The 24,438-nt window shown below is 38.2% G+C and overlaps 1 protein-coding gene across 1 annotated transcript; it reads right to left on the reverse strand.

Annotated features, from left to right (window-relative positions):
- Positions 1–2,352: 2,352 nt before the first annotated feature.
- On the reverse strand, positions 2,353–24,438 carry abhd17c (abhydrolase domain containing 17C, depalmitoylase). The gene is made up of 3 exons (XM_066701504.1): positions 23,642–24,438; positions 10,686–10,865; positions 2,353–4,657 (listed from the first exon to the last, which is right to left on the reverse strand). The coding sequence occupies exons 1-3, from the start codon at positions 24,127–24,129 to the stop codon at positions 4,438–4,440; spliced, it is 888 nt and encodes a 295-aa protein (XP_066557601.1). The 5' UTR covers positions 24,130–24,438; the 3' UTR covers positions 2,353–4,437.

A 24,438-nucleotide genomic window follows, 5' to 3' on the forward strand; every position in this document is an offset into this window, starting at 1 on the left:
GTGTACATTAATAACTTAGTGATCCAAGGATCCTATCCAGGATCACTAAGGATAGGATCCGATCCTATTTGTTTGTTTTTAATTCTGCTAGTCCCTTTACTAGCTCCTCCTCATTTATCCTGATCTCTCTTAGGGTTTGATTGCACTGGTCGTTAACCTGTGGCATGTTATCTGTTTTTTCTTTTGTAAAAACCTCTGTGAAATACTCATTTAGAACATTTGCCACATCTTGTTCATTTTCCAAAATACTTCAATTTTTGCCCTTTATCTGTTTCACTTCCTCTTTTATTGACCTCTTGCTGTTGTAGTATTGAAAAAAGCTCTCCGCATTAATTTGAACTCTAAGAGCTGTTTCTATTTCGCTCTTTGCTTTCCTGATCCCTTTCTGAAAATCTTTTTGTAGTTCAACATATTCTTTGTATTTTGTTTAGTCCCTATCCCTTTTGTACGCACTATACAACATTTTCTTTCTCTTGATATTTTTCTGCATACTTCTATTAAACCATTTTGGCCCACGTTTTTTGGTCACAGGCGAAGAAGTGGAATGTTCTGCAATGGCCAAGTCAATCACCTGACCTGAATCCAATTGAGCAGCATTTCACTTGATGAAGGCAAAACTGAAGGCAGAACGCCCCAAGAACAAGCAGGAACTAAAGACAGCTGCAGTACAGGCCTGGCACTGGCATAACAATGGGTGTAATTCCTACACCGTTCACCCAATTTGGATGTAACTACCTTCAAGTTAAGATGAAAGTTTACATTTTATAAAAGTTTACATCTTGATTGTTTACTTTCAAATCCTTTGTGGTGGCATACAGAGCCAAAATTATGACAATTGTGTTGTGTCCTTGTCCAAATATTTATGGACCTAATTTGTTGGTACCCTTACAGCTCATTGAAATAATGATTCATTCCTCCTGAAAAGTGATGAAATTAAAAGCTATTGCATCATGTATACTTGCATGCCTTTGGTATGTCATAGAATAAAGCAAAGAAACTGTGAAAAGAGATGAATTAGTGCTCATTCTACAGATATTCTAAAATGGCCTGGACACATTTGTTGGTACCCCTTAGAAAAGATAATAAATCACTAATCTAATTTGTTTCTTTAATTAGTATCACCAATGTCTCCAATCTTGTAATCAGTCATTCAGCCTAGTTAAATGGAGGAAAGTAGTCACTGTGCCGTTTGGTATCATTGTGTGCACCACACTGAACATGGACCAGAGAAAGCAAAGGAGAGAGCTGTCTCAGGAGATCAGAAAGAAAATAATAGACTAGCATGGTAAAGGTAAAGGCTACAAGACCATCTCCAAGCAGCTTGATGTTCCTGTGACAACAGTTGCAAATATTATTAAGAAATTCAACGTCCATGGAACTGTAGCCAAACTCCCTGGGCACGGGTGCGAGAGGAAAATCAGATTGAACAGAAAAACATTAAAAAACCAGACTGGAATTTGCTAAAATGCATATTAACAAACCACATTCCTTACAGGAGAATATCCTTTAGACAGACGAGTCAAAACTGGAGCTTTTTGGCAAGTCACATCAGCTCTATGTTCACAGACGAAAAAATGAAGCTTTCAAAGAAAAGAACACCATACCTACAGTGAAACATGGAGGAGGCTCGGTTATGTTTTGGGGCTGCTTTGCCTGTCACAGGGTGCCTTGAATCTGTGCAATGAAATCAAGACTATCAAGGCATTCTGGAGTGAAACGTACTGCCAAGTGTCAGAAAGCTCTGTCTCAGTCGCAGGTCATGGGTCCTCCGACAGGATAATGACCCAAAACACACAGCTAAAAGCACCCAAGAATGGATAAGAACAAAACATTGGACTGTTCTGAAGTGGCCTTCTATGAGTCCTGATCTGAATCCTATCACACATCTATGGAAAGAGCTGAAACTTGCAGTCTGGAGAAGCACCCATCAAACCTGAGACAGCTGGAGCAGTTTGCTCAGGAAGAGTGGGCCAAAATACCTGTTAACATGTGCAGAAGTCTCACTGAGAGCTACAGGAAACATTTGATTGAAGTGATTGCCTCTAAAGGTTGTGCAACAAAATATTAGGTTGAGGGTCCCATCATTGTTGTCCATGCCATTTCCATTTTTTTTATTATTTACAATATTATGTTGAAAAACAATATCAAAAGCAAAGTCTGATTTCTATTAAATATGGAATAAACCATGGTGGATGCCAATTACTTTAGTCAGTTTCAAGATATTTCAGAGGAAATTGTGAATCCTTTGTTTTTTGTGGAGGGGTACCAACACATTTGAGCACACCTCTATATCATTGTACTTTCTCATGCTGTAAACAATAACTATATTCAATAAGGACATGAAAAACAACATTTTCTTTTCATAATTCCATGCATCCTTTATTCCATTACAACCATTATGTTGCCGTTAAGCAACTAAACATCAATTTCATCAGTTTTACATCAATCTCAGTCTTACAGTACATTTAAGGCTTTTTGATTTAAATAAAATCTACACTAGTAGTGTGTGTACCCTATAAGTGTTCTGCATTATATATGCATATTGTGATTCCAGTGTCAAAGTCAAGTAAGCTAAAATACCCTTAAATCATCTGTTTTTATGTATAGATATATATGTATAAAAAAAGTTCAGCATAACACAAATGTGTAAATTTATTAATAATTACTGAAAAAACCTTATACAAAATTTCGGTATAAAAAAAAAATGAGGGGACTAAAAACACAGCAAAGTTTGTCATTTCTAATAAAATAATAATAATAATAATAATAATAATAATAATAATAATAATAATAATAATAGGGCTTGATCAGTTTTCAAGCTACAGTTCACAGTTGATTATGGGGTTGATTAGAATGATTCACGGATATTCTTCATGTGAAAAGTCACAGAATTTAAAACAACTACATTCTAAGGGCGAACTGAAAGGCCTCCAGGCAAGTCACTTACTAGATGTTTTTATTGACTCAAATAAATTCCTAGGTGTGTAGAAGTCGGCTCAGGTTTTGTACAGTACAGATTGGGAACCAAGCAGATGCCTTACACTGAGATCAGGAAACTGGGACAATACATCATAATTTTTTTCCCCAAATCTAACAAAAAGTCTATGAATGAGATCGACAAACAGCATTCATGCATTTCAAAAACCTTCCAATTAATTGAGATTAAAAGACAACATGTGAACATGGTTCTCCCTACACATACATTGCCACAGTTCTTGAACCATGAAACATGACTATTTAAAAAATCTTTATCTTCACCACTATGTTGCTTTTTGTTTCAAATTCAGGGGCCCTTTTCCACTTTGGTAAAGTTGTAGAGGGTGGATTTTGAGCAAGAAGTATGAGAGGGTAAATTTAACAGAAAAACTCTCATTGCACATTAGCATCTTTGTATCACCGAAAGAAAACATTTCAGATAATGATTACTCATGATTGGAATTGAAGTCCTCCATCTGTAATCAATCAATCTAGTTAAGCAGAGTCTACTATAACAAGATAAACAGCCAGGAGCACCCGATATAATAAAAAGGGGGAACTAACTGATAAGGCCCTTTTCATAGTTTTCTTTCTATATTTTTTTAAACAGATAAATTTACACATTTAATGTTGGGTTATCCCAGTTACTTTAAAAGGAGATGCCAGCTGAACCCTTATTTCACTCGAGCACCAATTCTGCTGGAATTGGCTTCAGAAAGATCAAGCACCGTGCTTCAAAGTCTGCTTTGAAGGACAAAATAAAAATAAAATCACCTCCAATCCAACACTGAGAAAAATCCTGTTATGGAGGCTGGGATCCTTGTTTAAAATAAAACAAATAATTAGATAAAACTCATCACCACAACATTTTCCAGTTACAATACCACAGCTAGAAACTTCATACGCAAGGGTAGATTCCCAGAGCCTTAAAACCTGACGGGGTTACGGAGTCCAGAGTGAAAACCAGCCATGAAAGACTGGTGTAAGAACCAGCTTTTATTTTTTTATTTTTTTCCCCTTTAACTATAAAATAATAATACAATAAAAAAATAGGAATGCAAAAACAATTAAACAAAGACAAATAACCCATAGCCAAAGAACCTTCAAGTGATGTTACAAACACTTGCACTTGAAAAGTGCGTCAGTTGAGCAGTTATCCTTTAGTTATTTTAAAATTGGCAAGACAAGAGGAGGGAAAAAAAAAAAAAATTAATCAGCAATTGAATATTGAGGTGCAATTTTTTGTTGTTGATTTCTTCAGGTACAAAAGAATACAAAGTTATTATCACATTTAAACACACCCAAATCGTAGAGAGGGTGTTCTTCATAGTCCCCAGGCTATGAGAGGAATCCAGATAAAGCATGTGCAAATACAGGTCAGGTCTTCCCTCGGGTTAGGAGTAGTGTCGCCCGAGGGCCGTAAGTGCTGCTGCTTCTTCTTCGTCCGGTCCTCCACGGGCTTCAGGAGTTTGGAAGTTCGAAGGATATGAACTGTTTTAGTCTCTCCAGGTACTGGGCGTAAAGTTCAATGTCATTGTGTCCAGCCCCCTCCACCCACAGGGGCTCCACCGCCCGGGGACAGCGCTCATAGATGGCCAGGCCATGGGAGAAATCGATCACCTCGTCTTCAGTGCCATGGATCACCAGGACTGGGGAAGCTACCTTGGACACTTTATCAATGCTGTAACACAGAGAGGACATTTCAGCACACAGCACAAGACAGTAACACAACCAGTACGTGAGGGTGGGTGGAAGCAAGGAAAGGAGAGAGCAGGGACTCTGTTACTGCAGGCACATAAGAAGCAAGAAATTATGTGAGGAAGCTTTTAAATCCTGAAAGTAGGGCAATTTGTTTCGAATTAAACTGTGTGCTTCTGAATCGGCCTTGTGTTAGTCCGGCTTTATCGGTATGTCCCATAGATTCAAAAAGGGATTCTATAGGTTTCATTTTAATTTTGAGTAGACTGTAGAAAGTAGGTTGTGATTCATGCATGCATAGTTGCTTATCTCACAGTTATTACCAAGATATTCCAAAATCAGGCTTACCTGAAGAGCCAAGCATGTAATTACAATAAATTGATTTGGTTATAAAATGCCAAAACAAAAAGAATGGGCCGGGAAACAAATCTCCCAGAAAGCAAAAGGATTTTTATTTCCTAACACATGTTATGACAGTAAGCTCTCCTTGGGTATAGTTCTGCAGTATTACTGTCAAGTTCAAACCCCCAGAGATGGTGGTTAATATAATTGTTCTTAATGTTGCTATAGCTGAAAAATGACAGGGTTTATAAACACAGGATGTAAAAATGAAGAGTCTTTTGCACTTTGGTTACCTGTTGCTTTAGAAAGGTGTCCAAAAACCACAGAAATTACTTTTTTTTTTGTTCTGTACAGGTTTAAACCACAAACACACGATCACCCACAGTACACTTCAAAGGCCAGAACTTAATTTTCACTCTGCAGGTGTTTTGTGGGTGTTACTGATGTTCAAAGCAAAGTAAGAGTTCTCTTTTGGGGGGAGGGGGGAGGGGGGAGGGAGTACTACTGTGCGTAACAAATAAATACAAAAAAAAAACTGAAATAAAGTGAAGCTCCTAGAGAATGCAGAATAGGCTATTTTCTTCCTACGCATTATCCTCTGTGTTCAGACCAACTGGATAATTACCATCAAACTGAATCCTCTGTTTCAGATTATCAGACAAAATCATATTACTATGCATAATGCTTATGACATTGTGGCTATTTGCTTAAACAGATCACGTCTATTGTTATTGTGGTTAAATGGCACCAATTATATGAACTGGGTGAATTAATGAGAACAGTAACTGAACTGGGAAAGTGCTGGGGCAGGATACTGCTTCAGGTATTTTACAAAAAACACCTATACTGCGAGAGATTTAAATGTAGCTGCACCTAACCACTTCCTTTCGCCAGTCACCCAGACTTTGTCCAGACTGCTACAGGAAGCATTGCGCTGGCAACTCGGCGGCTGCCAATAGGACCCTACTGGCAAACTTCACATTAGACTCACTTAATATTCCAAACCACACTGCACTGCAGCCTGCAAATCTACAGAGACAGAAACCTCATTAAATTTTCATCGTCTCACTGTAAATGCCTCACAATGGCACTCTTCTAAACAAAATCCTATACATTACAGATCCGAGATATTTATTCTATTAAATGTAGGTACAACTTTCACGTTTAAGGAAAAAAACAGATCTAAAATACAGTACCGTACACTGGACTGAAGTCACATGCCCAGGGTTTAATAACTCCAGAATAAATCCACTATTCTTGTGGCTGGCGGCCCAATAGCACAAAGGTCCGTGAATAAAATTCTAAGTGAAACAATGGAGCCTGCAGAATCCTAAGCAGCGTGTATTAAGTTATTTGATCCCCCGACTAATCTTTCAAATGCAGGATGTTGACACAGATGATAATGGGGCAGAACAGCTGTAGGTTTAAAGAGTCATAGAACGATGGTATAAAGCCCCATTCTGAGAGAATAGCCTTTACTGGATACACAAGACTCGGCCGCCAGGTTCTCTTTTCATCTTTGACAGTTGTTGGCCATTATACAGTCTAATTCAAGGGCTCTGTAAAGTGAAGCTGCAATACCGAGAGGAACGTGCTCCCGCTCTTCATCAGTGGGAGGACAGAGTCCTGAAAAAAACATCACAAAAACTTTTATTAGCAGCCTGATACTGCCTGTGGCGATCATTAATTAGACTTTTCTTTAACATCCTCTCGGAAACAAAGCAAAGTTGTAGCAGAAAAGAATGGTCTCTTTGTGACCAGTTTTGAAGGCTTTGCTCTTCACAAAATGTCATCTGCAGTTAAAATTACATACTGCAATGTACATATAAAGAATAATGAAATTCCACATTGCTCATTCAGTCAAACTTAATCTTCCACATTATCTTCATTAACTTACCATCTGAATGGGAGCGATTAATTTAGTTCTAATTTTGAATTTCAGTTACTTACTGGATCAGGGCCGCTCTACATTGTTACGATTACAGTTACAGACTTTCATTAAGCATTGTTATTTGGCAAGTCAAGGGAACCACTTTTTAAAATCTCGAACATAGCACTATTATTAAAAGGATGTGAACAGATAGGCCTACATCTGCTTGCTATCAAGCATTTTGGTCTGATAAGGTGGAATGCATGTGCTTTTCTCAAACTACCCTACAGACACCAGCATACAGTTACCTCTTGCCATGGATTTGAAGCTCAAACAAGCTGGTCATTCACCTGGTAATTGTCAGTGAGGATATAGAGAGATTGACCACAAGTCGCTATTTTAACCCAAGGAAACCACAATGGAAATCGTCAAATGCAGGAAATGCAGTGTTGAGTCTTCAAAAGCCACAATCCTGCAGGTAATATAGTATTTGCAAACATTAAATATCAATAAGGCCCAGCGTTAAAAGGAGAAACAATATATAAATAATTACATCTCTCTATAAAAGATCCCTTTCTTACAGTCCTTTCACCCCTGACCGCACTCATTTTATATACCGATAGTAAAATCCAAATAACAGCTGTGAAAATGATTAATATTTTCTGTTTGATGATGATTCAACAGCTACGCAAGACGAGTGATTTAACCATACTACATCCCGGATTATAGAGATCAGGAAGCATGCATTTCCTCCTCTGGTCATAAATAAACATAAAAAAATAAATCTCCTATGTTTACTTCCAGGCTAGGATGTGTCTCTATTGTGTGAAACAGGAGTTGCATTATGTGCTCAAGCCAAGGGCGAGGTTTACAGTGAGGATTCTCACAGGTGAACAGGGGTAGATAGAATTGGGCTTTATTATTCATAGCAATAGGACAGAAATTACAGAAAGCAATTCAAAGAGATGTTTCCAAATGTAAAAGATTATGACAGCTGGCACTGAACATCCAGAAAAGCTTAAAGTTCCATGGAACAATGCTAGGGAAGATTTTCTATTGTTGCTTTAAATGGTCAAGAACAGGTGGCCATCTGTCCATATAAGGTCATGTTATAAATTTAGTGTGAAATAAACCAGGGGGTATCAAAAACAGAAAGGCACATTTAGGCAATATTGTAGATTTTCTTTGTTTAATCTTCCAGACATTCATGTTTTGTCTCTCTCTCTTTAGGGCGGGCCCCAAGACAATTCTGTTTTTTTTTTTTTATTCATCTTCTAAATCTACATTCCACTTTTTTCATTTTGCTAATGGGAAAAGAAGCTAGGATTAACTTTTTATATGCATTTATGTAAATAAAACATGTACTGTGATAATTACAAATTAATAAAGAGAGAAATGAAAGATGTGATCAGCATCTAAACCACCAATTGAATTTCTGTTATTGTCTGGGCAAAAAGATTGTATCTATTTGATCAAAAGCGCTTGGAGCACAGCCTGTTTGGTCAAACAGGAAGAAAGAAAAAAAAAATCAATGCAATATGTTCAATACCAGCACACCTTTATATTTTATGAAAACAAATGTATACAAGACAGGTGCCATTATTTTGCAGACAGTAGTTTAATTGACAGATGCACCATAGTTCAGACTTTGAACATTATAAATAATACCAGGTTCTACTTGTTTAATGTTGTTTAAAGATTAAAATATTACAGCAGTAGATCATACATTATAAATAGTTCTCATCATTTATCTTTAAAAACCCCAACCAACCCCAGACAGTATAGGCCTTAATTAAATTAATATATGAATACATATACTCTGGACAAGCTCGGGTTTCTCACTGAAAGCAATTTTTCTTTTACAGATTTAATGGGATGGACAGGCAGAAGAGGTTGGTATCCCGAACTAAATGATATGTTAGTTTACAGGAACTTAAAGGTAAGGAAATGCTGAACTTGGAAAGCATTATATCATGTTGACAAGCCACTGAAATGAGTCACAAAAAAGGACTTTACAGATTTATTAGGAGCTGATAATTACACTAAAGCCTCTTTCATAAACTATTATGAGAACAGAAATGAAATGGAAATTCTACAGCAAACAAATCATGAATCCTGCATTAACACATACATTCTTAAAATTGCCATGCAAATTACCAAATCAAATTAAACTGTCCACCCGCGAATGACAAAACTGTAGAAAGGATAACAAGAAAATAAAACTAAACCATGAGGTAATTTTGCTTATTTGCTGAAAAAAAAGCTGTATCGTGGGAGCTCTGAGGATGAGAAACTCTGTGCAGCAACTTAAATACTTTTAATGAAGCCTAAAAGATGGGCATACCACCGACACTTAACGACCGTAGCTTGAGGCAGTAAAAACATTTCCGGTCTAACTTAATATACAGCCCCCATTGCAGACATCAAGTAAATGTAATAAAAATTAATTAATTAAATAAATAAATAAAAGAATGCTGGTGGGAGACAGGGGGAGGGGGGTTGCTATTCCCACACTGATTGCATCATCAGATGGTCTTCATGCGTGTGCCGCCTGTTCAGTGGAGAGGAGGGAAAGAAAAGGACCTCCCCGTATGGATGGGATAGGCCGTTGGGTGCTGTGTGTACTGTATCGTACCCCTGCTACAGCGGTATACCGTAAAAAACATATACGGACCGGTTTGGACTTTTACTATACCTTCATATCGGTATTTTAAAGTTTTAAATTTACTATTTACTGTATCATTGAGTCATAGCATTCAGCTACCAATAAACTGGATTGTGTTTGTGCATCCCACAACTTGCTGCACGGCTGCTTGAGACTGCGCTCTCTGACATGAGACGCATCTAATCAAAGAACGCCGATAGTGTTCGTGTAATGCAAATTTCCACAGATCTTCGGCAGATCTGCACAGTTCCACCAATGGGATAGGTTGAATCCTGCAGATATGCACAGAACTGCACAAATCTGCGATACAAGAATGCGACCACCTTTCTTCACAAACCCTGTAGAAATCGATGTGATTGGATGATTTATTATTTTTATATTTTAGTTTTAATTTAAAAAAATAGAATTGCCAATTATTTAAGTAACAACTTAATTATTACTTAATTAATGCTGTTCACAGCTTCATTGTGTGATGAAAGTTGACATTCGCCTCTGCTAAAAAGGGGGCAGTATTAGTTTTCATTCAGCTGAACACGTCCCTCTTGATTTCTGCACAATCTTGTGTCTCACAGCCACAGCTCGCCTCCCGCAGCAGCTTCTCAGAGCTGCGCTGCGCTGTGCGATTCTGCACAGATTTCTGTGGGCGGGGCTTAGTGGCGTCAGGCAGAAACACTGCACTAACACGCATCTGTGAGTCTCTGCACAGATCTGCGCTTCTCAAATGCAACCCATGTTCTGGAATGAATGCACCTCGGCCAAATATCGACAATAAATTCCATGTGTATTGCGTGTTGACAAACAAACAAACGTGATCAATGCACAATGAATGAAGACAAGATGGAGGAGAGTAGTGTGGCTGAAACTTCACAGCAAAATGACCCCAGTGAATCTGTCCCGAAGAAAGGAGCGTCGTCGATAGTGTGGGCATGATTTGGTTTCAAGACAACTGACACAGAACAGGAAAACGTAATTCAATGTCAGTTGTGTCCTATTATTTTTGCTTTATGAACAGTATAAAATGGCCATTAAAAAATACTGTCATACCGTCAAAAATGTGAAAAATACCACGATACTCTATTTTGGTCATATCGCCCAGCCCTAATATGAAGTACTCAAGCCAACATTGTAACGCACCTTGGAAAGGCATCAAAGCAGTAGGTTTTCCTGGTGTCGGGGAAGGCCACTCGTAGTCCAGACATGAGAGGTGAATGGAGGATGACAGCTGCGCATTCGTAGCGGGCGGCAAGGTCCACTGTGGGTACTGTACCGATGCTTTGCCCATACAGGATTATGTTCTCGGGAGTCACTCCATACCTGAGCACACACAGACAAAAAGACGTGGCATGTTAAAGGCAGAAGGGTAATACAGATCTGCAACAGCTGCCCTGTGACTGACATGTATTAGCACATGGCTGTAGCGTGCATTGAGAGATTCATAAATAATCAGAGAAGCAGGGACACAAGGTAAGATGACAAACAAGACCAAATAGTTAGATCAATAGGAAAACTGATAGTATTTTCATTTTATCATAGTCACCATGACATCACAGCATGGAATAAAAGATATGTGAAGAGTTTGATACACTGTGAAGCTGGCTCTCCATAGATACAGTGAGGGAAAAAAGTATTTACGTTTGCCCACTGATAAAGAAAAGATCAGTCTATAATTGTAATGGTAGGTGTATTTTAACAGTGAGAGACAGAATAACAACAAAAAAAGTTATAAACTGATTTGCATGTTAATGAGGGAAATAAGTATTTGGATCCCTATCAATCAGCAAGATTTCTGGCTGCCAGGTGTCTTTTATACAGGTAACGAGCTGAGATTAGGAGCACTCTCTTAAAGGGAGTGCTCCTAATCTCAGCTCGTTACCTGTATAAAAGACACCTGTCCACAGAAGCAATCAATCAATCAGATTCCAAACTCTCCACCATGGCCAAGACCAAAGAGCTGTCCAAGGATGTCAGGGACAAGATTGTAGACCTACACAAGGCTGGAATGGGCTACAAGACCATCGCCAAGCAGCTTGGTGAGAAGGTGACAACAGTTGGTGTGATTATTCGCAAATGGAAGAAACACAAAATAACTGTCAGTCTCCCTCGGTCTGGGGCTCCATGCAAGATCTCACCTCGTGGAGTTTCAATGATCATGAGAACGGTGAGGAATCAGCCCAGAACTACACGGGAGGATCTTGTTAATGATCTCAAGGCAGCTGGGACCATAGTAACCAAGAAAACAATTGGTAACACACTACGCCGTGAAGGACTGAAATCCTGCAGCGCCCGCAAGGTCCCCCTGCTCAAGAAAGCACATGTACAGGCCCATCTGAAGTTTGCCAATGAACATCTGAAAGATTCAGAGGAGAACTGGGTGAAAGTGTTGTGGTCAGATGAGACCAAAATCGAGCTCTTTGGCATCAACTCAACTCACCATGTTTGGAGGAGGAATGACCCCAAGAACACCATCCCCACCGTCAAACATGGAGGTGGAAACATTATGCTTTGGGGGTGTTTTTCTGCTAAGGGGACAGGACAACTGCACCGCATCAAAGGGACGATGGATGGGGCCATGTACCGTCAAATCTTGGGTGAGAACCTCCTTCCCTCAGCCAGGGCATTGAAAATGGGTCGTGGATGGGTATTCCAGCATGACAATGACCCAAAACACACAGCCAAGGCAACAAAGGAGTGGCTCAAGAAGAAGCACATTAAGGTCCTGGAGTGGCCTAGCCAGTCTCCAGACCTTAATCCCATAGAAAATCTGTGGAGGGAGCTGAAGGTTCAAGCTGCCAAACGTCAGCCTCGAAACCTTAATGACTTGGAGAGGATCTGCAAACAGGAGTGGGACAAAATCCCTCCTGAGATGTGTGCAAACCTGGTGGCCAAATACAAGAAACGTCTGACCTCTGTGATTGCCTACAAGGGTTTTGCCACCAAGTACTAAGTCGAAGGGGTCAAATACTTATTTCCCTCATTAACATGCAAATCAATGTATAACTTTTTTGAAATGCATTTTTCTGGATTTTTTTGTTGTTATTCTGTCTCTCACTGTTAAAATACACCTACCATTACAATTATAGACTGATCATTTCTTTGTCAGTGGGTAAACGTACAAAATCAGCAGGGGATCAAATACTTTTTTCCCCCACTGTATAATGTACTTCACAGAAGGAAGACGACTCTGGACTGTTGCCTGTGTTATTCAATAAAAAGTAAGGTGTTTAACTAAATCCTGAGGCAAAAAGTGGTAGTTATATTGCAACTGGGTAGTCAACAGTGTAGATTACTCAAAGTTCAGCCCAGTCAGTACACTTAAAGATGATGAACAATCTAATTGATTTAATTGATCTATAGCTATTTATACATATGAAGATATAATCAGTGTTAGCAACATAACAAACACCTTAATGAGGAATGGCATTTAAAATATTTAATACAAATGTAATTGTACACTGTGGGCGTAATGACAAAGAATCGCCTGGGAGGTTAAGTGTTCATTTATTTCTTTTTAAAGACTTTTTACATGAAGAAAACTATTCAGTTATGGACCTCTTAGTGTGTGTTCTGTTACCTAAGCATTTGGATTTTGCAAGCGATACAAACATGGTAGGATGTGAATTTAATTGAAACACTTAGCTCACAATGTTGAAAACTGGTAGTCTTCCAGTATTGCCTGTTATTTCCTAGTACTTCCCAGAAAACAACTGACTATGCTTTGCAACATTGTAAATAATCTCAAAATGAGGGGAAGTAGTAAAACTGTGCACAGGACATACACAGTGCTTAAGTGACAGAGCTTTAATAAGGATATTCTGGGTTCATCCAAAATTGCATTACCGAAACCAGTAAAGTGCACAACTAATAGGCCTATTAATCCCAATGACAAGAAAGTTTAGAGTTGCGAGTAGATAGTATCCATTTTTATATTAAATAATAATATTAATTAAAAAAAAAAGTTAAATCAGTTAATTTCACGAAGAAATATTGTTTCACCAATATTTGGATAGTGAACGTCTCCCCATAACTCAGATGTACAGTCAGCTCACGCCATGAATGCTTTAACAATGTGAATTTCAGCCAAACCACATTTTCCATCCATAAACATCCAGTGATTTGGCTTCACCTCATGCATTGGGATTTAATTACGAGATATTTAAATTTCCCCCATAAATTAAAGGAGGAAAATATCAGCTCTAAGGATAGCAAGGAGCTGCTGTTCTATCTAGGAAATCATCATTGAAAACTAAATTATAGGTTGTAGAACCATACATTTTACTACACTGTACTATAGTATAGCACACGAGAGTAAGGCAGTACCATAGTATACTATATTACTGTAGGTTATAATGGTAAATGAAGCTCCACTACAGTAGAGGGTAATGCCATTTCACTTTAATGTAAGGAAGCAACTCAAATTTTCAGTAAGCCTATTTTCTTTTTAAAATAAACAAACATACATAACAATTTAAAATAAACGTTCTCTCCTCAGAAGAAAGTAAAAAGTGCTTGAGAAATGCATGAAAAAAGTGGAGTCTTTAAACTGGATTCCTTTTGTCAATAAAGATTTAGATTTTTAAAATGTTCTGTAGATGTATAATATCTAGTCTCTGTTGTTAAGAGAAGAGTGAAACAAGGACAGATAGATTTACATAATAAAACACTAAATATTAAGTAAAAGTGAACACTCTGTACACTAGGATCTTGTTTGCAAATGTGGATACGAATGTTTTCAATATTGCCAAGGAACGACATGTAACATGGAAAGGAAATACAGTTTATACACGGTAGTAGCTGATAAGTTGAAAAAACATTTTCCCAAAAAATAATAATTAAATGGTTGTCTTTTCAATGCCAACAAACCAAACTGTTTTATAACATCCTGCTAATCACAGAGGAAACCCAAAACCACCATTTGGAAAGTTTGCATTATTCGGAAAATAGCTGCCTTTATAATATTCACTTGTCAAAACAGGAACCCTGGATGGAAAGCTACAGAGAGCAGAGTACACAGCCGAAACTGGTGCCATGTTTCCATGTGCAGAGCCCAAACATGTCACACAGAATTCAGAAAAAGCTGTACTAAACACACTGTTAAAGTAAAAAATTAAATAATAAAATAAATATATATAAAAGAAGAATATATGATATGCATTCGTTTTAGGCAGGGAGGGAAGACAATTATCAATTCAAAGTAAGAGGCTATGTCTGTAAGCTTTCAATCCAAGACTGCAGTATACAGGAGCATGATTTATACAGCACTTCTTGTACGAAGTTGAAAACCTGCAGATGTTTCTTTGGCAACACTACTATCACGATAAAAGTTAGCAACCCAGCTCAGGGAAATTTCAAGCTAGATACAATTTTATTTGTAACAATATTTAACAATAGCTTTTTCCTACCCTTAATTGGCAAAAATTCTGGTTCAGTGGGTACCTGTAATTTATATTATTTATTTATTTATTACTAAAACAAAAGAGAATTATCAGAATCTGTCCAATTTAGGGAGTCTCATGTAGTCATTTGAACTACATGTGTTTGAAGGATTGTCTCTGATAATAAAATAAATTCCTTTGTGTTAAGGCATAAGAATCCTATCATGCGTGCATTAAAGGAATCAAGCACGTCTAGTATGGCAAACTTTCAGTACTTTCTTATTCCTGAAAAAGATGCACCATATGCCACTACAAATTTACAAAGAATGTTTCTTCAAGAACTAGGAGTGAGTCCTTATGTCAGCCATTCCCCTGGCTGCTTGAAGCATTTATTTGAAAAGAGACGACAACAACAAGAAAAACACTAAGTGAAAGCATGACAGTTCTCATCAGAAGCCACATGATGATGCACCAGCAGTGGAGTTCAAAGGTCTGTCAGAGTGATCTTCTCAAGGTACAGTAGAACTAGGCAAATGCTAGGGGACATGTGACAGCACTGCAGAACAGGAGGCCTTGAATTAGTGCTTCTTGGTGTCATCTTAACCTCATGTCTCATCATTTTTATAGAATATAAAAGTAAAATCCAAGTCAAGTCTGCTAGGTGATTACCCATTATCACATTTAAAATAGATCCTCACAAAGGCAAGTATCTTTTAATGTCTCAGGATACATCACATCCTTGATATGAGCAATATTTGTAAACAGGAAATGTGCACAACAAGGAAGCTTCAAGTTCCTCCAACAGGAAACCGACCAGAATAAATAAATAAATAAATACATACATACATACATACATACATACATACATACTCAAACATCCACGAGTGCATTTATGGAGTTAACATACCAATACTACACAGGGGGATTTGGTGGCCATACTGTACTGTACAGTACCAAGTCTAATGTTTCAGCTCTGTGGGTCTGCTTTCGAAACCAGCCGTTGATTTCAATTTAATCTCCTGTCGACAGGAATTCATTTCTGAAAGGTGACACGCAATGCGCTATGAGCTCACAGTCTTTCCCAGTGGGCAACAAGGACTATCACATAACTACGGTGCATGACAGTGGGAAAACTACAGTTACTATGGAATAGGGTCTGATGGTCAAATTATTTCATAATTAAATACTCTAAAAGAAACAAAAAATATATAAATAACATTAAACAAAAGGGAAAATAGAAGTCTGAAAAGATACAGTTTGAGCTCAAATTTTCAAATTCACACATTGTATGTACTATTTCTATAAGATTTTCAATTTTGGCTCATCAACGTCGTAGCTTTCATGACTATCTACAAAGAAAAAAGCAGTCCAAAAAAATGTGACCTGTATCAAAGCAGAATAACCTTTTTAGGTTATTCATGTTGCTCTTTTTATAAGGAGGCTGGGTCACCACTACACAAGTATGTAGGCATCTGAACTCCTGGCTCACAACAAGACACTAAAAATTATTAAGAGTTTAATAGAATTCATAAAATGGCAGTAACTTGCAGGTGACTTTACATTGTTTGTCTTTTCTTTTGTTACCACAGCTTCACTGCTGCGATGGATTAATACTGTGCTTATGCACATTCCTGCCTTTTTACTACTTTTACTTATGTGTGTAATGAATTAATCCCAGATTGATACAATTTAATGTTCATGAAGTGTTTATGGGCTCTAAGTGTAGGTGAAAAGGTCAGAGTCGGAGACAGAGACAGTGCAAGGGCAAAGGCAAGTTTTCCAGAAGAACCTACAGCGTGGGCGGTGAGACAATTTGGAGACCGACAGAATCAAGCTACATGCAGTCGGGGCTAATTCACAGTTCCTAATGACGGCACAGGCACTTTCAGTTGCACGCATTGTTGAAGTAGAGCACTGTGCACTTATATTTCTATGCAGCTGGATGTAATTCCGTTATCCTAAATAACAATTTTATCAACTCAGGCTTGACACCTTCTGTAGCAGTGAAGCTGACTGGGTGAAGGTGGGGGTTGGGTAACTGCAATCCATCAACAACATCGGCTATCTGAAAAACAGTACTGAGTCACATACAGGTTTGTCATGTGCTCATTCAAGAGTAGCTGCCACCACCACTGCAGTACCTCGGATCAGTCCATAAAATTGAAAGCTCAACTCCCCACTGAGTTTTCCCTGAACTAAGCGTGCTGTTAGCAATGGATTAATTGGAACAATCAAACAAACCAAGTTCTAGAATATCTCATCTTTAACACATTAGTTTCTCATGGCTAAAGAGTCACACCTGCCAGCATTAAAAAGTATACTTCAATGATGCCCCAGAATATAATTTTTGCACAGTTGAAATGCAGCTTGGTTTTACAGAAAAGTAACATGGTAAAAATGCTATTTGTAAATATTATTATATATTTCTTAGCAGACAACCTTGTCCAGGGCGACTTACAAAATAACATTTTAAAAACTACAAGGTCTGTGCCTACATTATACTGATTCTTTAAACATGGACATGCACAATTTGTACAGCACATGAAACATGAAAGTACACCATACACTTCATATCACATAAAATAAGGACTTTTTGATGGTTTATGATGCTTCTATTAAATACTGAAACTGAAGCACAAAGAAGAATTAAGTGAGTCACTCTGTGGTAGAAAAAATGATCATGAAATTTTCATTAAACTGTCATGATCACAGCATCCCTGCTATATCCATACCGAGGTGATGTAAAGACATAAAAACAGTTCTTGCTATTGGGCAAATGTCTTCTTTCAAATTACACTTACACTGTATGAGTACTGTGCATTGTGATTTTGTTCAAGCTCCACTCTATCAGAAACTAGCCCCATAATCCTTCAAATCACTACTGGAAAAATGCAACCAAGGGGATGTTGTTATACATGCCCACTACATGAAATGTAACCGTTAAAATAAACTTTTACTGTAATAAGGACAAAATTGAACTTTTGCTGGCCAATTCAGAAGACATCAGGCTCAAGTGGACAGTCAACAGCAATCTTGTCTCAGAGTATTTGTAAATTAAACCTCATCGTAGCTGAAGCATGAATATCATCTTGCCGAGTTTGTTAGGGGGGGAACTGGGAGCAAAGAGAAGAGAAAATAAAATCATAGGTAACTAAAAAGATTATTTTATTTACCTGGTTACAGATCTTGGGCATCAGATGTACCACATACAAAAAGGGCAGCTTTGGATTAATTAGGGATTCATTATCTTCATTAAATGGTTTGGGAAGGCAATGGTTTTCTTTTGCAGTTTTTTGTGTGCATTTTACTTTCCAGGAGGTTGCATCGAAGCAATCCCTGGCACGCAGCACACAATACATTGATCAAAACAAAGGCAATGTTAAGAACCTCTCTGACAGGGTTCCTCTGGTTACTGGTCGCCACCTGGAAGGCTCCACAGACACATTGTCCTACATCTGACCTCTATGGGAAAGGAAAGCTGTCACTTGCTGTCCACCAAACTCAAAGTGCCAGGAACACAGAGCCTTCGGCAAAAATGTAGCCAGGGAATTGTTGTGCCATTTACAAGCTGATCTAAAAAGCCACTTAAGTAAAAAATAAAAATGCATGGCAAATTGAAAAAGGGTGACAAACTGATGAGAAAACACTGAGAATGTCAGACGTACTGAAATGTGTCTACAAGTATGAGCACTGGGTGAGTTCTGCTGGTAGACACCAAGTTAGCAGTCATTTGTAGAAACATAACAGAGACTGTGCACTGTGCTTCAAAAAAACAGCAATTGTGATTAAGCCAATAATAGCACTACTTCAAAACTGAAGCATGCTTCAACAAAATGTGTTATTAAACAAGAATTAATTATAATATCTGATAAACTCTGAAGTTAAACAAAGCTGCTGTCGTTTACAGTAAATTAATTGGAATGCAAAATATGTTAGTGTTAGGATTTAGGGTTTAAGAAGCTTATGTTTCTTTTTATCTTCAGGATGACAGAACAGTACACAAAAACTTCAATGTATTTATTTTTTGCAGCACAATGCTACATTCTTATCAGTATTCCCATTGACGAACATTCAAGTGACGCTTGATCTTTTAAATATGGGTGTAAGGAAAGCAAATACTATGAAAACGAAAATATATATTTTTAATTTGTGTCATTTCATGTCTGCGTTAGGTAAGCTGACTTTTTGCGTTTCAGGTTACCATGACAACAGTAGGCATTTCAATTACTATATAGACCTTAGTGTGCCAGTAGAAGCTGTGACAAGAGAAAGATAACAAGGAAAATATACAAAAGCGTCAAATCCCAAGGGGAAAAACATCAGCTATTTTAAGTAATACAGTACAGTAACAATCCACAGTGTAAAAATGTAATTTACTGATAAATATAGGTTTTATACAGCTAAAGACACAGTGGCACCAATGCAATATTACACCTAATTTAACAAGTTGGGCTTTACTATTTAAACAAATATGGACATAGTTTTCCAAAACCCTAGAGCCACATATCAAGAGTCAAGGGACAATCCAAGGTCTTTACCAAGCAAATCAATGAGTAACAGGAAGTAGACAAAGAAATTAAAGATTTACACCTAAACAATCCCCAGTATTCTGTGCAATCATTAACACATAGGCTACTGATAACTAAACACATGCTAAAGTAAACAGGCAACTGCACATATCAAAGTTTTTTGTTCTAGGCAAACCTCAATGTGCATAGCAGAATCTGTCCTCAAAGCATGGTTTGGATGAGGTGTAGGCTAGCAAGTGTTTTTTTTTTTTTGTTTTTTTAATAATCACCTTTAAAGAAGCGAGGGCTTGTATCCTCTCTAAGATGCAATGGCTTTTAAACATTTTTCATCAGATTATTCGTTTCTTAATGTCAGTCAGACTGAGTTGTGTTCGAGGGAGGCTGATGAATTCTTAACGTAGCAGCCTATCTGACTTTCATTAAACTCCAACAGCAGTCTGGGAACACACCCATTCAATAAAGACCTAAAACAATAGTATAACATAAAAGAGGTTATTTTTAAGAGGCTTAAAAATGTCAGCGAACATGACAAGGGATTAGAGGAATATTATTTTTTATGTCCAGTGTACAGTACCTGGGGTGGAAATTTGAAATGCAATACAAGTGCCTTGAGCTTTGTCCAATCTAAATGTCAATTATAATGCACAAAACTGTAATTCATTATCGGCAGCGGTGGGACCACAGACAAATCAATAGGCTTTTTGATTAAATAACCTACAGGCACTCTCTAAATCACATCCCAGTTTACATAGCACCAGCCAAAATATACAACCCATTACCCGCTGTTGCCACTGAATGCTTACTGGTGGGAACTAAAAGCTTCTCAACACTGTTACAATACTGCAGCTGGTGAAATTTCAAAGAAGGTTAATAACCTTGAATGCTAAACAGCACTGTCAGAAAAGCATATTAACAAATGTGCTAAACTCCAGTTATGCCTTTCTAAAATTTAATTTAGCACCCTACACTCTTTATTAGATTTTAATGATTTTAAATACTTTCCCTAGGATTTTGCCTTTCTTCCCTGTTGGTAAAGTACATGATTCAAGTTGAAAGCCTTTTCCTGTTTGAAACCTGAACAGTTCACTGCGCAATAAACCAAAGATACAGGATTAACCACTCTAACAATGAACTGTGTTTCTATTATAATAATTAAGCCAACACAGTTGCCATTAAATTAAATCTGAAGGTTATTTTCTAATTACACCAAGGAAAGCCTACGCCAACCGCTGAACAGTACAGGGCAAATAATAAAAAGGTTTGCCTTTGAGGCACAGTGTAGTGTAAAGTGGATGCTTACAGTATTAGTAATATTTCAGGTTTGGTTTGTGTTGTTCTAAAAAAAGGATTTCTGGAAATTGTATTTACATAGGAAACCTGTTGTTATGTCTCATTTATAATTGAATTCAACTCAGTGAATACTGTAAACAGAAACCTTGTGACGTGTGGGTGACATTCTGCAGACTCTAGGGGAAAGAAAAGAACAAACCTGTTGAACCTGATATGGGCTGCACCTACTTCGACATACCTACCAGGGCTCTACAGTGCGAGTGTTTTACTCGCATTTCCGAGAAAAAATAATGTTGTGCGAATGTGAAATACATTTTGGGCGCAAAATGTGATTTTTTTTTTTTTTTTTTTAAGTCTATAAGGAAACACTACATTGACATGATTATGATAATGGTATTTTACACTAATCATTATTACAGTAGCAAATGTGGGAAATGTAGTTCGGTTGTGGATTGTCACAATTAACCGAGAAGGCAATGAAAACTACAAGTCCCACAAATTACATTTATGGCCCAGTGTTGCAGCGGTTCATTTGGTAGAATATCCAATCACCTACTAGCTGGCGGTAGCCGGCTCATCATTAAAACACACTTACAGATACAATAGTCAATAGGGCTGCAATTACTTCAAGGGAATGTCGATTTTTAAAATCTACAAAAATCTTAACATGTAATGAATGCCCCCCCCCCGGGAACAAACTGCCCCTTTTTTGGTTTGAGCCACTGCCCCCCCAACAAGACTCTACTGTACAGCACTGTATTTAAATGTATTGAACATTGTTGCATTTTTTAATTTTTTTTAGCATTAAATATGAACCATTTATGATGTGCAACTCATTGTTTTTTTTGTTTTGTTTTTTTCAGTGTGCCCTAACTTTTGGAGTATTCCCTTTCATTTTTCAATGTAGGGGCACAGTGCTCCTAAGGAAAAATGTAGAGCCCTGCCTACTGAAGTATCACCAGTGTAACCTGCAGACAAAACTAGTCTCATCCTTAAGAGATTTACCAAACACCACAGTTTTATAAAAAGTTATGGAAATTTTTCATCATAGGCTTTCTACATGCATGCATAATCCTAAACTGTAAAAATTAAATTATGTTGCTTGGGCAATATAAGTTAAAAATACAGGTAATTTAAATAAAGCTACTATTATTTGTTTGTCTCCTTTCTAAAACAAGAGCACACCACAAGAAATCAAACTAAAGTCCAGGCTGTTCAATGGAAGTTGGGGAAAAAAGAAAAAAGACACACAAGGCATGAAAGGACCCATTTTCAGTGCTACAGACAAGTGTGTTGAACATCTTTACAAGAAAGATTGTTCCAACAAGGGATACAATTGTAAATGAAAGAAGGATTGGATTAGACCATGTTCTGTCTCTGGACAAAGGGCCACAGAGCTTCTTGTTTCCGGACAATAAAAACAGATGGGCAGATTTTCAAAACCCATAAAATGCTATCTTTATTATTCAAATCCAAGACTTTGCCCCTACAATTCTGAATAAGCACGTACATCTTTCAAGATAGAAATAGATCTTTTCACATGCACAACTAGGCTATGTAAGTCCATTTGCTAAAATAATATGTTCTATCCTCCATGGCAATAGAATGAAAAGATGTTTCATGTCCTGGGCTACATTTACAAAACGGACAAAAATGAAAAAAGGATGAATAGGTCTATAATGTGGATATTGCTCACACATATGTAGTGACTTCTCGACAGTTTATATAAAAGTCAGTTGAGGAACAATGTATTAATTGATTATTGCCTGGTGACACATAATTTACTGTCAGTCTTGACATCATACAAGGCAACCCAGCACTGCTGAAGACGGAAGCAAAACCATGTTTTCCTGCTATATGGTGCCCGTGATCTCAGAGCATTATCAGAGCACAGTCCAACTTACTGAGACTAACAAGTCAACTGTATTGTTTTCAGCAGTCCTAAAACAAATACCTACACGGAGTTACATTTCTACATTTTAACACCTTAAAAGTCACAGTACACCTAGTTTACAGCATTGTTAGGACACTGTCCAAAATTAGCAGCATCGATACATCCCTTCACAAGCAAGCACAATTTGCTGCAGTCTCTCAGTGGCCAATTCCATCAGATGAATCAGCATGTTTGACTTGCACTCAGATACTAGTCTTCCCACACACATCTCCTTTGGGATACACAGCCATGTGACATATGCTGCCCTTCCCAAATTTTCACACGTCTCACTGAAAGCATGTACAACTGGTGATTTTTGGATGCCATTCTAATACTGTAATTCCCAGCATAGTCAATAAGTGTGCTACTCTTCAAGGAAACACTGTTTGAATAGTGCGGATATAAATTGTATCTAGTCCTTTTTATTACAATACCTCTCCATCACTCTAGTATCCATTCTTATATATATGGCAAGTGGAATACATATAGCTTTTTAATGCATAAGACCTATACAATAAAGACAGGTTTATATTAAGAATTCAAGTATTGCTTTGACTATTAAATGAAACCTTTCTGTTACTGTGTATGTGGTATGATTGGAAACTTCATACGAATACAGAGAGGTGGTTCACATTGGTAGGGTCTGTGGAAACTGCCAAATTGATATTTTGTTGGTTGTTTTTGCTGGAATTTCATAAAACTTGAATTGAATATGAAGACAATGCGCAGGGTAATAGAAGTAAGAAGAAAACAGGGTGGGCTTGCGTTGTTCAAATGCATACACAGTTTCAAAAGATGTAGGTGGTGAAGCAAGTTGTCAGTGGTAACCATGGAAATGTGTTAATGGGGGAAGGGAGGTCGTTGGAGGATATAATGTTTCCGATTCTCTCGATTGTAACACCATGGCTTTACTCACTCCTGTAGATGTCTATGCAGGGAACTGGAAGGAGATGCATTCATACTTACTTGGTCCTAAGAGCTTGCCAAGCCGCATCAATGTCTGCATACAGGTTCTTCTCCGAGGGCTTGCCAGAGCTGGCCCCATACCCGGAGTAGTCGTACGAGAAGATGTTGCAATTGATCCGAGAGCCCAGCCCGATGTAGAAGCTGCACATCTGGCCCAGGTCCACCGCGTTGCCGTGGGAAAAAAGCAAGGTGTAGCGACTATTCGGGGCGCACCGGACGAACATGCATCCGACCCGGTTTCCCCGGCTCGTCCGGGTATTGAACACCTCCACCGCGTCCAGCTCCCGCTGGGAGTACTGCCAGTCCGCTCGCTCGTTCAGATGCAGGCTGCTGGTCCCGTTCGCATCGTCGGTCTGCACCGAGTAAGTGGGCTCCGGGGGCAGGAAGGCCAGCTTGGCCGCGATGCGACTCGGGCAGGGCGGGCAGCAAAAGAGCCAGCATAGCTCGCCGAGGGAGAAACCGTTCATCCTAGGGCCTTGCTCGGGCATTGAGAATCGATGTCACCAAACTATAACCCCCTTCCTTACAATATAGCAAAGCAATGCAATAACTGTGATGAGCGCGAGTATGCAAAAGCGACCGAATTGCTTTTTTTAAATAGAGTAAATCACCGACGATAACATTGCTGAGGGAGAGCTCTCACACGATGATGTCCATTAAGGGCGCCTTTTACGTCAAAGAGTTTCTTTTTTAGATAAATGAAGCATTTAATAGCTATAGTGTAAGACCAACACAAAGCAGGCAGCCATAGCTCACACTCGACAGTAGCCGACCGAAGCACAACTTCCGGGTTAGAC

This window comes from Amia ocellicauda, chromosome 4, assembly GCF_036373705.1.
Source record: "Amia ocellicauda isolate fAmiCal2 chromosome 4, fAmiCal2.hap1, whole genome shotgun sequence".
NCBI lineage: Eukaryota > Metazoa > Chordata > Actinopteri > Amiiformes > Amiidae > Amia > Amia ocellicauda.